The sequence below is a fragment of the Microtus ochrogaster genome, chromosome 18, assembly GCF_000317375.1.
Source record: "Microtus ochrogaster isolate Prairie Vole_2 chromosome 18, MicOch1.0, whole genome shotgun sequence".
Classification (NCBI taxonomy): Eukaryota; Metazoa; Chordata; class Mammalia; order Rodentia; family Cricetidae; genus Microtus; species Microtus ochrogaster.
This window is the reverse complement of record NC_022020.1, coordinates 65,931,260-65,946,081: the sequence shown is the minus strand read 5'-3', so window position 1 is coordinate 65,946,081 and position 14,822 is coordinate 65,931,260. Positions and strand designations below refer to the sequence as shown.

The window sequence follows — 14,822 nt, the reverse complement described above, 5'->3', positions numbered from 1 at the left end:
CTGTCATGGAGGTGTACGTGGTGATGCATATGGTGGAGGTGACCGTTAGTGTAGACTGTCAAGTTGACAGTATGCACATCCCTTTGTGGACAAGCTTTCATGCACACCTGGAGTGAGTACGCAGACTGGTGGACACTGGGCATGCCTATGAGGGATTATCCCATCAGGTTGACTGTGATGAAAAGACCTTCCCAGAGCATGGGCAGCACCATTCCCTAGGGAGACACCATTTGAAAACCTGGGCTTGGGTCCCAGACTACAAAGGGAGGAGGGGGAGGCTGAGCACCAGCATTCCCTGTTCTTTCCCCCGACTGTGGACATGATGTCACCAGCTGCTTCAGGCGTTTGCTGCCTCGACCAGGCAGCCATAATGGGCTGTACCTTATACTTTGAATCAAAGTGAGCACTTCCTTCTTCAACTACTTTTGCCAGGGTGTCACCAACATGACACAGGTGGCTGGATGGTGAATATGAAAATTATTAAGTTCAAGTGTCAGTGTCTGTCCCAACACAAAAGGTGCAAACACCAGGAAGCAGCAACTTTACTAAAAGGCATGAACTACAGCCGACTCCTGAGTATTCCCATGAGCTGCATTTGGGGCATGCTCACCACAGCCCAACACCTACAAGAAGGCAAATAACCTGAGCGTGAGTCAGCAAGTAAAACAAACAAACAAACAAACAAAACAAAAAACAAACAGTATCTTGTAATACTGCGTGCAAGTGAGCACACATATGTATGTGTTATGCACATGCATTATGTAGCTGGCATGTGTATAGTCTGCATGTTTGCATGCATGTGTGTATGTGAAATCCCTAGGCTGATGTCTGGTGCCCTCTTGCTTCTCTCCACTGAATTTTCTGATGCAGCCTTTCTACGGACCCCAGAGCTCACTGATTTGGGTGTTCAATCAAGCTGTGAGACAGCTTGTCCCAGGGATCGTGGCTCTGCCTCTCTTTTGTTGCTGTTTGTTTGAGACAGTCTCAGTAACAGGGTCCTGGTCTTAAACTCACAAAGATCTGCCAGCCTCTGCCTCCCTAGTACTAGGATTAAAGGTGTGCACCTCTAGGCTCAGTGAGTGGCAGGGGACACCAAGCCCATCTGGCTGTTACTGGAACTCTTGCCATGATGCCAGTGAACGATCGGATCCCCAGCCCGTGTTACACCTCTGAGCAAGGGAGGCAGAGGTCATCCCACCCACATGGAAAATTCCCTAAGGCATGCTGAGACGCTGAAAACAGAAGTTAAAGAGCAAGACAGACTGGTCTCCTGAAGTAGCAAAACCTGCACACAGAATCCACATAAATATATCCTTACACAAACGCCTTCCAAAGACCTGGGGGTGGGGGTGGGGTCAAAATAAAACTTTTCTGTGAAGTAGGTGAAAAAAGTCAGCGAAGGGTGACAGTCTCCTGCCTGAGAACATGGACGTGATTCAGACTGTTCAGAAACAGCCCGCATAGGTGAACTTGTAAATAAAGAATGGCTGAGCAGAATCCTAAAAACAGTTGTAGTACCAAAAACGGGCACAGTCCTGAATGTCAGCCCAGCTTTCCCAACACATCCAAGGCATCCTGGGTAAGATAGGCAGTCTCACCAGGTGAGCGGGGACCACTCTCTCCCTTGTCCTTCCTTTTCATCTCCAGGGAGGTCAGGGTCAGGCATGCCTGGTGAGGGGTGCAGAGTCCTCACTGAAGAGGATGGACTTGGAGACCCTAATCTTGTCGAAGAGACCCTCTCCCACCACAGAACATCAAGACACCACCGTGAGAAGAAACCAGTTAGGCCAGGACCAGGCAGAGAAGATGAGAACAGTGTCAACGGACGCGGGGATGGCAGGAAGTGAGGATGCTGCGGCTGGACCGCGACTATAGTCACTGTGAGGCAAAGGCCAGAGGCCACAGAAAGGATCAGCCTCTGGCCTCTCTAGAGACATCTGCTGAGCTTCTGGCTCAAACCTCCCCAAACGCCAACAGCTCCACCCCTTCTCATCCAAACAAAACTATTTCCACAAACTAGACCTCACCCAGGACAACAGGGTGCCAGGAGAAAGGCGCTCAGAGGGTCTCGGAAGCCTGAGCTGCTCAGACCATGTACCCCGGAGCACAGACCTTCACACCCACAGAGGGAACCTCTGTCAGTGGCTTATTGACTATTGCCATGGAAACCGCTGGTGCTCTGGCTCCTTTTCTCCTCAGTCCAGCCAGTACTTTCCTCTTGGCCGAATGTAAAGCTTCCTACGCTGCTCCTCATCAACTTTCCGGTTCTCAGCAATCCAGGCCCATGACGCTAGCATTCAACTTCACCTAGGAGCCGTCCCCTGTGATTCTATACCATTTTGGAAAAGGAAATGCCCACTGATTTTTCTTAAAATGAGATAATCCCCACCATGTCCCCATCAAGTTCAACGCCATGATGATCTGTCAAGCCGTGTTCTCCTGCACCCTGTAGCTGTCAGTTCTCAGACACTAACAAAACAGTCCCTGTATTCCTCTCTTTTAAACGCTGGTTTGCTCCGTATGTGTCCGCAGACATTCTTGTCACGGCACACGCGTGGAAGTCAGAGTCAGTCCTCTCCTTCCACCATGTGGGTTACAGGGACCCGACTCAGGCTATCGGGTTTGGTGGCAAGAACCTTAACCCACTAAGTCATCTCACTGGCCCTAAATCCCTTTGTAAGTCAGAGTCAGACTGGACACCTAGCCATCACTTCAAAATCAAAGATATTCTCTAACTGCCCAGTCCCTTCATGAACCATTCCTATGGACTTCACACTGGACTCAATCACTGGTCCTGAGCACAGAAAACTAGATTCCACTCTGATGGACTCTCGTCCGGTCTCTGGTGTCAGATTCCTGCGTACATACAGTTTTCCATAGGAGGAGAGCTCGCAGACGACAGCCCTGAATTGCCATTCACACACCACACTTCAATAACCAATTAGGCTATTAAGTGAAACCACATTAGATTTGGAATACAGCTTATTCATAACTGCTGAAAGTAATCATTCTGGAGTTGAAGCAAGCGCATGAGTAACACCCAGACTTGGCACGTCTTTACATGAGCGTATTTGGCAGCTCACGGCCAGTCCAAATGTCTTATAATCTGCGAAAATACTTCTTTCAAATCAATGGCTTCCCCCGTAAATAACGCAGGATAAAACGGTGTATTAATGCATTAACCTCACACACAGAACCGAGCAGAGGCCAGGGAAAAACATACTACTGTCTAGGCCTATAATTAGCCCCTTCTTCAATCTTGATAAAACCCGGGGACTCACTGTACAGCTCTGGCTGGCCTGGGCCTCACTCTGTAGACCAGGCTGGCCTCAGATTCACAGACACCCACCTGGGCCTGCCTCCCAAATGCTGGGACTAAAGGTATATGCCACCACTGGCTTGTCAATCTTTTTAATATGCAGAAACATACGCCAAAGTATAAACAAAGGGTGCCTCCTACAAGCTTTCGTGGAAAGCCAGCCTTGGATTAGATCTGGCACATGGGAAATTAGTTAGAAATGCCCCACACAGACCTCTAAACTTACATATAAAGACCTTGGACCATACATGAGCATGGAACACTCAGTGAGAGTCAATGTTCCAGCATTCAAAATCCAAACCTAATAAATAATTCATAATTCCCACATGAATGCACACCACAATCGAACCCACACACCACCAATTCCTGCCAGAGCTGAGGAACAGCAGAGCCACGCCCATGTGGAGAGCCACACCCTGCAGGAAGAGACCACCTGGGGGAAACCTTGCCTCCGTGCACAAGCTCCAGTGGGCTCAGGAGGGCCTATCCTCGGTTCTGATGGAGATGTAGGGGCTTCTCTGAACAACACATCACACCAACGGACAAAGTGCATGTGCAGGCTTTACAACGTCTCTGCAGCCTGTGGCCCCATCCAGGAAATGGATCCACCTGATAGGAACAGGCTTTAGGCTCCACCCAAAGGTTCTGAACCAATCACTGTGAGCGCCATCGGTAGGCACTCTCCTGACAGGACCAGGAACAGCCAGTGCATTTTCCTTAAAGAACCCTACAGGGTGGGAGACAGTTCAGTGGGTGCTGCACCAGCTACACAAGCCTGACGGCCTGACTTCAGGTCCCCAGGTCCCCAGAAAAGCCAGAGGCAGCAGCTTAAGCATGTGCAATCCCAGTCTGTATAAACTGGTAAGGGTGGGTGGCCCACGGGGTGGGAGGAGAGCACAGCTGCACTTTCAGATCAAATAGGAACTTAGCAGCAGAGTTCCCAAAGGCCTATTTCTAACTGCCACCTCCACACTCAGCACACACCCAACCTATGATGATCCAATGACAGTACAAGGACAGGTGCTCTGAGCAGGAGACACACACATGACCAGAGCAACAGACACGGACAAGAACGAGGGCAGTCAACTTCGTTCTAATGTAATAATGTGTGAACAGCAGCGGGATCATAGCTGCTTCACGGGATGAGCATGTTGGTACCTGTGACGAGTGCACTGGTCCATGGGAGTGCAGGTCAGGATGGCCTGACTCCAAATGCTCCTGAAGAGAGGACCTTTGTCACTCGTGCGATCTCTTCAAGGGTTGTTGGTCACTGTGCTCTGCACAGCGTCCTGCTCACCTACTGACCTGAGGTCTATCATTATAAATGGCAGTTTTCTGAGCTCCTGGCTGTGTTTGTGCGTATAAATATTGGGGTTTTAGGTAGTTAAGTACATACCCTGTACCTCTCTTTATTAAAAATACAAACTTCTGCGATTTTCAAATATACGGTTTCTACCTGCGCTGAGTCATTTCTCAACAGCCCTGCTCAGCAGCTTTCCAGGACTCTTTGTGTTGATGACATACTAATACATGCATCAGGGATGCTGGCTGTCTGGTCCAGCTCATGTTCAGAAGGAACCACCACGAGCAAGACAGCCCCCTACAGGCAGATCCAGAAAGCAGCACCCACATAAACTCCTTGATGTCAAAACTACCATTCAGGTAAAATTACAGAGCAAATGGTATTTAATGGAATTAACAGAGATCTGGATGTCAGTTTCAACACAGCCATGTTAGGCTGGCTCTCGTTAAGAGTTTCACTTCTGCATCACTGATTTCTAAACACTAGCTGGACATTCCACTGATGTCTTATGGGAATATAAAATACCTTATTTAAAGACTTGCAATCCTAATAGCAAGACAGCGAGCATTTTTCAAAGCTCTGTGCATGTTTGGGGAAAAAAAAAGAGATCAAGAAAGGAGCACCATGCAGACCCCAGCATTCAAAGGTTTCTTTTCAAAAACAGCTGGTCCGAAGGCCTCAGCAGACCTTCCCAACAGGGTGAGAGGAGTCACGTGATATGCTCCTTCAGGAGCAGCCAAGACCCATAACTCAGTTACACACCAAGTGCTCCTATGAGCAGAAACCTGGGCATTGAGGTGGGAAGACACTGTCCTTGGGAATCACAGGAAGTGACATCAGCAGGTCTACGAGACTCTGCAACACTGTTATGCTCCCACAAAGACACTGACACACATCTCTCTTCTTTCTAAAGGGTGCAACCTCACCTCTCTGCTCCCACAGCTAAAATCAAATACAACATGCTATTTATAGGAAAATGTGAAAATATACATATATATCTTGATAGACAGACAGAAAGACAGACAGATAATAGATAGCTAATTTTCTTTAAAGCAAGAATCTGGCTGGAGAAGTGGCTGAGTGGTCGAGTGTCTGCCCAGCATGCACAAACCCTCAGGGTTCAACACCCAGTAATGCATGGGCATGCTGTGGGGGTGAACGCCTGCCGTGGCCGCACTGAGCAGGCAAAGGAAAGAGAAGGAGGAGCTCAGGCTCACCCTCAGGGACGTGGTAAATTCAGGGCCGGCATATGAGCCACTCTCTCACTTTACTGGAGGAAATCCTCACAGTCTTCCGTAAAGGAGGCAACGGCCTCTGATACTTGATAAACTCAAGGGGAAATGATTTTAAGTGCGGCTGCAGAGATGGCTCAGCACTTAAAGCACAGGCTATTCTTACGAAGGACAAGAGCTCGGTCCTTAGCATCCTACAAGCTCACGACCACTTGTAACTCGTTTCAGGAGATCTAACAGCTTCTTCTGGGCTCCGTGGGCATGGTGTAATACAGACAAGCAGGCACACAGAGATGAGTGTTTAAGTACTTACTTAAACCTTTGAAAAGCCAAGCTCATCTTGCTCAGCAGCCGCCTGGCTCCGAACAGACGACAGCACACTCAGAACAGACTCACAGAGGATGGGGGTTAGAGTCCAAAGCTCTCCTCTCTGATGGGGCGGTGAAAGCCTGTAACCTCTGCTACTCAGGAACTGAGACAGGGGGATGAAAAATTTAAGGCCAGCTTGGGTACAGTTAGTTCAAGACTTGCCTCCACTACTCCATGAGACCTTGTCTCGAAAAATAAAGACGCTGGCAAGGTCACTCACTGGGAAGTGCTCACCTCACATCCAAGGCCATGGGTTTGATTCCTAATGCTACAAAAACAAATTTTTCTCCTCATGGTGGAAAAAAAGATACAATGCTTCCCTAATATTTTACCCAAGATGCACATGACAAAATGGTTGGTGTTATCAGAACACTGCCAGTAAAATTCATAGGTATATGAAATAAAGGGGAGAGGTTAAAGTTCAAAAAGGCCAACCCAGGGGCTGCCATCAGTTTATCAGACTTTGCACCTTACACACCGCCCAGAGGAATACAGAAGAGCCTCGGTAATGAGCCCTCCCCTCTCAACAACACCTGTTCCCCTACCCCGCCCCGAGATGAGTGACCAGCTCCAGGAACAAAGAGATTGACAGGCAGCATGCTGCCCTGATTCTCTAGTCCCTGCGGATGCTCAGACTCCACACAGAATTCCCCAAGGGCTCGAGAACTGGCTTCTGTGCGCAGGTCTGAGGCCTCGGTGGATGTAAGTGCAGCAGTCGGGTATGTAGCACAGTGCATAAATCTAATAATGAGCAGGGAAAAGTAACATCTGTCTAAGGAGAGCATGTAGGTTCTCCCTCCTCCCTGCTGCAGATACAACAGCTCTGCCACGGGCGCCTCTGACTGTGGGTGCCCAACTGCAAGGAAAAGCAACAGTCGCCCTGACTGCGAGACAAGAGAGCATGCTGGCTGTGTGCAGCCACAGGTTCCACGCCTGGAGCACCACCCTCTCTTCACAGCAGCTGCCCATAGCAAACAACAAAGGCAACACCAAAATGCTTAAAATTTATTTTAAAAATGGGAAAATTATGAAAATGTCAAGGCAGGGATCTGGAAACAGTTTCATGGCTGCTATCTGAAAAGAAATCTGTTCCAATTAACAGTCTCTAAGCCCACAGGGTTACCTGAATCCGAGGGGATTAATTATAACTACACAGAGATTCTAAGTTAGTCTTCCACCCAGATGTCTGGCGCTAAAAGAGGAGAAGAGGAAAGTGTGTGTACACGAGCATGGTGTGTGTGTGTGTACACGAGCATGGTGTGTGTGTACACAAGCATGGTGTGTGTGTGTGTGTGTGTGCGCGCGCGTACGCGCGCGAGTGCGCGCAAGAACAAGCTCATGGCGTGTGTGGTGCATGCTAAATATGTGATATGTGGGCATGTATGACTATGCATCAACAAGTGTTATGTGTTTATGATCTCACCATGTTTGTGCATGTGTTGTGATGTGTACATGTTTATGTGTGCTTATGCATGTGTGCTTACTGGGCACAAGCAAGTAATATGTGTATTTCTGTGTCTATTTGTGTTTCCTTGAATTTGTGTGATATATGCATGTATGTGCACATGCAGGCTTGTGTATATGCATGTGTTTCTATATGTGTGCCAGAGGTATCTATGTGTAGTGTCTCCATGCCTGTATGATGTATGTATGTCCATATTTATGTATATTTGTATGTGTTTGTTTGTGCAGACTAAGTGTATATTTGTGGATGTATGGTATGTTGAATGTGATGTGTACACATGGACATTATCCATGTTTATGTATATGCATGTGTGCCTGTATACATGTGTTTGCAGTGTCTATATGTCTTGTCATTGTTCTATTGTGTGAAGAAACACCATGACCACAGCAACTCTTATAAAAGGAAGCATTTGATTTGAGGCTTTCTTACAGCTGAAAGATGTTATCCACTACCATCATAGCGGGAGCATGGTGACAATCAGGCAGGCATGCACTGGAACTGAGAGCTTTACATCCTGAGCCACGGGCCGGGGAGAGAGAGTGAGCCTGGGCCTGGCATGAGCTTCTGAAACCTCAAAGCCCATCCCCAGTGACACAATTCCTACAACAAGGCCACCCCCACTCCAATAAGACCACCCCTTCTAGTCCTTTTCAAATAGTGACACTCCCTGATGACTTAGCTTCAAATACATCAGCTTGTGGGGGCCACGCTACCTATGACATGTTTCCAGCAGTGTGTGTCATGTATGTATATGATATACACATGTGCAGGTGTATGCGCATGTTTTGCACATGAACAAGTATGTGTATGTTTTGAGTGTTTATATGTAGTGTCTCTCTGTGTGCATGTGGAGCATGCACAAGTGTGTGTATATTTGTGACATATAATGAGAACTCTGTTCTGACAGACGCAGAGACGAGAAAGCCATTTCATAGGAGTCTAGGATTCCAGTCACCCAGAAGAGACCATAGACTCAAGAAGCCAATTGTGTGCGTTAATGCCGCATTTGTAGGTAAGCAGCAAAAAGGAGAAAGAAGAGGAACTGACAGTGTCAGCTGCACCTTTGCAAACTCCAGAACTACTAGGTGCAGGATGCCCGAATCCATGCTCACTAGGATACAGAATTCTGAGCAAGGACAGAAGTAGGGTACAAGGTCACCAAAGCATAGGTGCACCCGAGGATGCAAGTCCCTGCAGCAAGACTGCCTGGTGGGTACAAGGGCAGCTGGGAGAAGGGTTCCATGACTACTCGAACCTGACCCACCCACGTCCACCTGCTCACCTGGTGTGGGCTCGGGCACGGCCTCTTCACCACTGTCGTCCACCACCTCCTCGGCCAGCCCAGAGCCTGGAGAGTCAGCGATGGCACAGGCTGAGCCGGGACTGCTTGGCTGGGAAGCTGAATCCCCCTCGCTGAGTGAGCCACAGCGGGCACGCACTGCCCGGTCCCCTTCGGGATCCCTGTCCCGGCGTGCGCGGCGGTGCACACGGGAGTGGAGCACCATCTGGTGGTAGGTGCGGAAGATCTTGCCGCACTCAAAGCACTCGGAGGACTTGCTCTGGCCAGTAGTGGCCGCAGCCCTGCGGTTGGGACGTGAGGCCGGCCTGGGGTCAAGGTGGCCAGAAAGCATGGGGTCCCCAGGTACACTGGCCCTCTTCCTGGGGGGTCCCTGGGTAGTAGGGGTGTCCTGTTCACGCTTGCGTTTCTCCTGGCTCACCAGGATATATTCACGCTTGTCCTTGTCAAAGGTTACATCCCCTGCCAGCGCTTCGTCCCAGGTCCCGTACTTGAGGTACTCGGCCGGCTCAGCCACCTTGCCCCTGGTGGCTAGCTGCCAGGCCTGATAGCTGTTGACGGGGTCCAACTCGGCCACCCGCTGCCCAGCCTGCCCGCTGGGGGACACGTCACCAGCCACGTATGGTGTCAGGTTCAGGCACTGTAAGAAGAACTGCTTGGTGTCCAGGGGGCCCTCTGTGTCCCCCTCCTCAGCCGGGGCTCGTGTCCGGCTGGCTTCGACTTTGCGGTGTATGGCGTTATGGGCATTCAAGCTGTCCAGGTTTGTAAACAGGTTCCCGCACTTCGTGCAGACCTCATAGAGGGACAGGCCAGCGACGATGACCTCCTCCTGCACCACATTGTTAATGGTGGCAATGGGGTCCAGGTCACTCTTGGGCCTGTTCTTGCTTCCTGCCTTGGGTCCGTGTGCCTTCATGTGGTTCTTGAGGAACCAAGGCTCTTTGAATCTCCGGCCACAGATGTGGCAGCCATGGTCGAAGGAGCCCCGGTGCTTCTTCATGTGTGCCTTCAGGAACCAGGTCTGGCTGAAGGCCTGGCCACACACCTCGCATGGAAATTCCCCGGGGCTCAGCTCGGGCTTGCCATTCTCCACACAGGCCTCGCTGCCGCCGTTGGGCACCTGTGCGGTGATATGGTCCCTCTCGATGTGGCTCAGCAGAGACTCCTCCCGTAAGGTGACAAAGCTGCACAGCCTGCACTTAAAGGGCTTGTGGGCCTGGTGCACGTGCAGCTCCAGGTCCTTCTTCCGTTCAAACCGGCTCTTACAGAAGGAACACTGCACCGTGGCCTCGGCGTCTTCCTGGGCACCGGCTGCCCCCTCCGCCTCCTTACAGCTGCTCCTGAGCAGGATCTTGCTGTTGTCCATCGGCACAGCCCCGTTCAGCATGCGGTTGCAGGCTGAGGTGCTCTTGGTAGGACTGGCACACCCATCCAGGCCCTCGGAGACACGCATCTCACCCAGCTGAGCCTCGCCTGCCTCTGGCTCGTGCCCCTGAATCAAAGTCCCCGTACGGTGGCTGCGGATGTGAATCTTGAGGTTGCCCTTCTGGGAAGCCCTATGGTCACAGTAGGGACACTTGTAGGGCTTCTCTCCTGTGTGCTTGCGCATGTGCTGTGACAGCGAGCTCTGGAACGGAAAGCTCTTGCCACAGATGCAGCAGCTGTGGCACGCAGCCTTGTCTGCATCCACCTCATGGCTCCTGCCAGCCCTGGGTGGGCTGGGTCCCCTCCTCAGCTCCATCTCGGCCTCTCTGCTGCGATCCATTAGGACGATGCGGGTGTCAAAGCACAGCCTTGTGTCGTGAGGGCCTGGAGGTGGGTCTTATCTCTCCATTTTCAGAGGGGCTCCTGCTGCCCAGAGGGGAGGGAGGTACTTGTGATGAGTGGGTGCATGTTCTGGGATGTAGCAGACAGCAGCAAGCACCTGTAACAGAGACGAAAGCCCCGTAAATACAGCATCCTGTGTAATCGAGCGCACAGCATTGCCTGTGGTCAGCTCTGCATACTCCACCATAAAAATCTACCTCAACCAATGAGAAAGGACGTTCATGGAAATGCACACAGGTGAACACGGAGCCCTTTGCCCCATCATTAAAACTAAAAGTTCATGCTAAAGTAAGTGACTTCTACCACAACCCCACCAAAAGAGTAAATCTTTCAGAAAAACTAAAGAACACCGTTTACAGGCATGGAGAAATGCAGATTTTTGCACAAGAGGATGTAAGGCAATAAGGGCAGAGGGTCAGAGTAAAAGATGGAGGCAGAGTCCAGCTGAATCTGGAGCCCACGGTCCCTGCGCCTCAGGGCTGAACAGCTGACAGGAGCTGAAGAATGCACCGGTTTACCACTGGAGAGGTAAAGCCCCCCACCAGGAACACAGGAACGCCCAAATCCAGAGGCCACGGCAACCAGATCCTCTGTGGCAGCTCCCCTGTCTCTGTGTGGTTACAAGCACAGCCACAGATCACGCTCCCGTGCTTAGCTGGCCCAGCCTAACTCCCTGACTCCCTGCTCCCATGTTCCAAGGAACCCCAAGCCGCAGCCACGGTACTGAGCCCTAATTGCAGGAAGAACCCCTTCAACCAAAAGGTTGTGTGGTCTCCTTCCTGGCTCACTGTCCTCATGGGTCAGATTCAAACTCTAGCCCTAACAATGACCAAAAGGGATCCACACACTGTGTGGTCACACCAATTCCACCCCTATCTACCCACCAGAGAATAAGAAACAGGTTCTTCCCCGGTTCCTACCCACGACATGACAGCTACCCAACCCTGGCCGCCTATGTCCGGTGCAGATAGGGATATGGTGCCGAGACCCTCGCACCCCCCCTCCCAGCCCCACACACACACAAACACTTCACAATGCAGCATTTTACAGAACACAAATGACATTCTGAGTTTCTGTTTTCATTTAGTGGTGTGCTCACACCTGTCTTAATCAAGCACTCCAAAGACCCTTAGGAACCAGTTCCTTGCCTGCTCTGGGCATCCCCTGAACCCTTTTGCTGAGACAAGCCCAGAAGGAAACCATTAACCAATAGAGGGAGCACTGCTGCAAGTCACTGGATATAGCAAGCATCATCCAGACATCTCTCAGGAACTGGGGATTCTGAGTGCCACATGACCACAAACACTCCACAAGGTAGAAATCTGAGAGTGACCTTAAAACACAGATGGAGATGAGGAGAGAGCCCAGACCACCCAGGGCTGGCAGGAACTGTGAGATGGTCCGGGACAGGACTGCCTGCCACAGAACAGCTGCTGCGTCTGTTGGAAGGGCTTTCCCCTCCAGAGCCTGCTGTCAGAGCACATGCTTAAACATGCAGGAGAGAAACCCCCTACAGGTCTCCAAGGAACCTAAGTGAACACAGGCAAGCCAAGCTGGGCAGCGCCCTCTACAGGTCTCCCAGGAACCTAAGTGAACACAAGCAAGCCAAGCTGGGCAGTGCCCCCTACAGGTCTCCAAGGAACCTAAGTGAACAAAAGCAAGTCAAGCTGGGCAGCGCCCCCTACAGGTCTAGAAGGAACCCAAATGAGCACAGGCAAGTCAAGCTGGGCAGCGCCCTCTACAGGTCCCCGAGCAACCAAAATGAGGCCAGGCAGGGCAGCTCCCCCCCTACAGATCTCTAGGACAACAAAATGAACATAGGCAGGCCAAGCTTGGCAGCCTCCTGCAAGGCGTGCCTTCCTGGCTCCTTCACAGACTTCCTAACAGCAGGGACAAAGCCCAAAGCTCACTGGCCCAAAATGTAAAGCAAAAATATAAACTTCTCAAAATGGATAAACAAGTGATCTTGACCCTGTCTCAAAATGACAAGTGTATTTAAATAATTTTATCAAGAAGTTTTATATGGCTGTATTGCTATTTACAATGATATATTATATATAAATTAATATAAAAGGCAAATAATTCCTAAAAAGTACCACCTTTTCCCAGACATTACTTCAGTACTCCTGAAAATGCTCAATGAGAAAATATAAAAATACAGATAAATAATTATTTACATGTAACTTAAGGACCAAATAGGGTATAAAAATCTTGTACATTTAAAGAATTATATAGTGATAAATTATGGGGAAGAAAACAAATCTTGGATGTGAATGGACCTGAAGGTATTTCAGACTCGGTATACTAACTAACACGTGCCTGTCAAGGGTGTTCAATGCCATCCAGCTACCCAAGAGAATTATATGGTCACATGCCACAGCCTCAGGAAAGACACAGAAAAGACAGGCACAAGGCAAGCAGGGACCACAGAGGTAGCCTGCAGGGAACAGTTACAGCAAGAAGGCCTGAAGTGCCCATGCCGTAACCCACATTACCTCTGCAGACGACACCCATGCAGCTATAGACACGTGGTGTGGAATCCCGCCTCTACGGCAGCACTGCATGGCTAGTCCTGTCCTCTCCCCGTCGTCACCTTCTCCCGTACCCCACCCCGCTGGGATGACAGGACAGAGCCGTGTGTACCCGGAGAACCGAAAGGGATCTGTGTTGTTCTACTCAACCACTGACATGTGCCCGTCTCTCTCCTCCCTATCTTCTCAAAGCTTGGTCTGACTCCAACCACCCCAACCCGTCACAGCAGGACACCTGCCCTCAGAGACTGGTGCGGGCGGTGGGCAGCCGCCATTTTCTACCTAGCCATCTCCAAAACTAGCTTACAGCTCTACCTAGGGCCATCAAGTCAGGCAACTATAATGAGCAAGACATCACTCATTCAGAGCAGGGCCTCGGGACCATGGGCAGACGGTACAGCCTTCTGCCGACTGCCCACCAGGCCCTCAATAAGCAGCCCTGAAACAAAGCCCAGGAGAACCAGCCAGGCTGGATTTCTGAGCACTAATGGCGCTGAAGAGAAACTGCAGTCATATGAAGTACAGAGTGCACGGTGCACACAGCCGAAACCAGGCACTATCACCTAAGGAGCTGCATGGAGACCTAGCCGCTCTGACCCAGAGGCTGGGTCACTGTTCCTCCTAATTCCACCACAGACCCTCATAGGGTCCCTTAGGGGCCAACCCAACAGACTACACGTGTTCCTTTGGCTACAGGTGCAAACTGCTATTAATCAAGAATGTCAGCTGCAAAACTGACTACAGATACTGATCTCAGAACCCTGACGACGAGATGAAGCGACCACAGGGCTGCCCAAGCACCCATACCAACCTTCTGTCCTTAAAGCCCAAGGCCTCAACGGCTAGGACAGTCTCCAGTGATTTACCTACCATATTCTTACCCAACAGACAGTGACACACACACACGGTACCCTGTGACCAGACAGTCAGCACCATCTGGCTAGCTGGGATTTCCATAAAACACATCAACCTGCAAGTAACCAGTCGATACATGCTAACTTGCTACCTAGGTGAGGGTGACAGAGGTGTCCAGAGCCACACAAGCATAGGGTGGTGCGTTCTGATGCTGTGAGGACACCAGGGCGCACGTGAAACACCGCAGGTTTTGGACAACGTATACCCATTTTTCCTCTGCTGAAACTCAGAACTAGACAGGCAAGGCTTTAACGAATTGTTTTGGCTGTTCTGGCATATTAAAATAGATTTCCAGTGGGTTTCTGCTCTATGTGCAAGTTTCTCCAAGTTGCAGAGAACCAGTTAGGGTGAAGCTGCTTTCTAGAAAGTGCTTTGTAGCTGGGTGGTGGTGGTGCACGCCTTTAATCCCAGCACTTGGGAAGCAGAGGCAGGCAGATCTCTGAGTTTGAGGCCAGCCTAGTCTACAGTGTGAGCTCTAGGACAGACAAGAGAAACCTTTTCTTGAAAAACCAAAGAGAGGGGCAGAGAGAAGAAGGGAGGGAGGGAGACAGAGAGACAGAGAGA

At 50.4% G+C, this 14,822-nt stretch overlaps 1 protein-coding gene across 5 annotated transcripts in view; it reads right to left on the bottom strand.

The window, feature by feature from the left end:
- The window catches only part of Znf516 (zinc finger protein 516), an 86,778-nt gene that overhangs the window by 30,554 nt on the left and 41,402 nt on the right, over positions 1 to 14,822 (bottom strand). For all 5 annotated transcript variants that reach the window (XM_005356323.2, XM_026783476.1, XM_026783475.1 and 2 more), the window contains exon 2: positions 8,971 to 10,909. In XM_005356323.2, coding sequence (XP_005356380.1) covers positions 8,971 to 10,750 — 1,780 coding nt within the window. In that variant the 5' untranslated portion in view covers positions 10,751 to 10,909. The remainder of the gene's footprint in view (positions 1 to 8,970; positions 10,910 to 14,822) is intronic.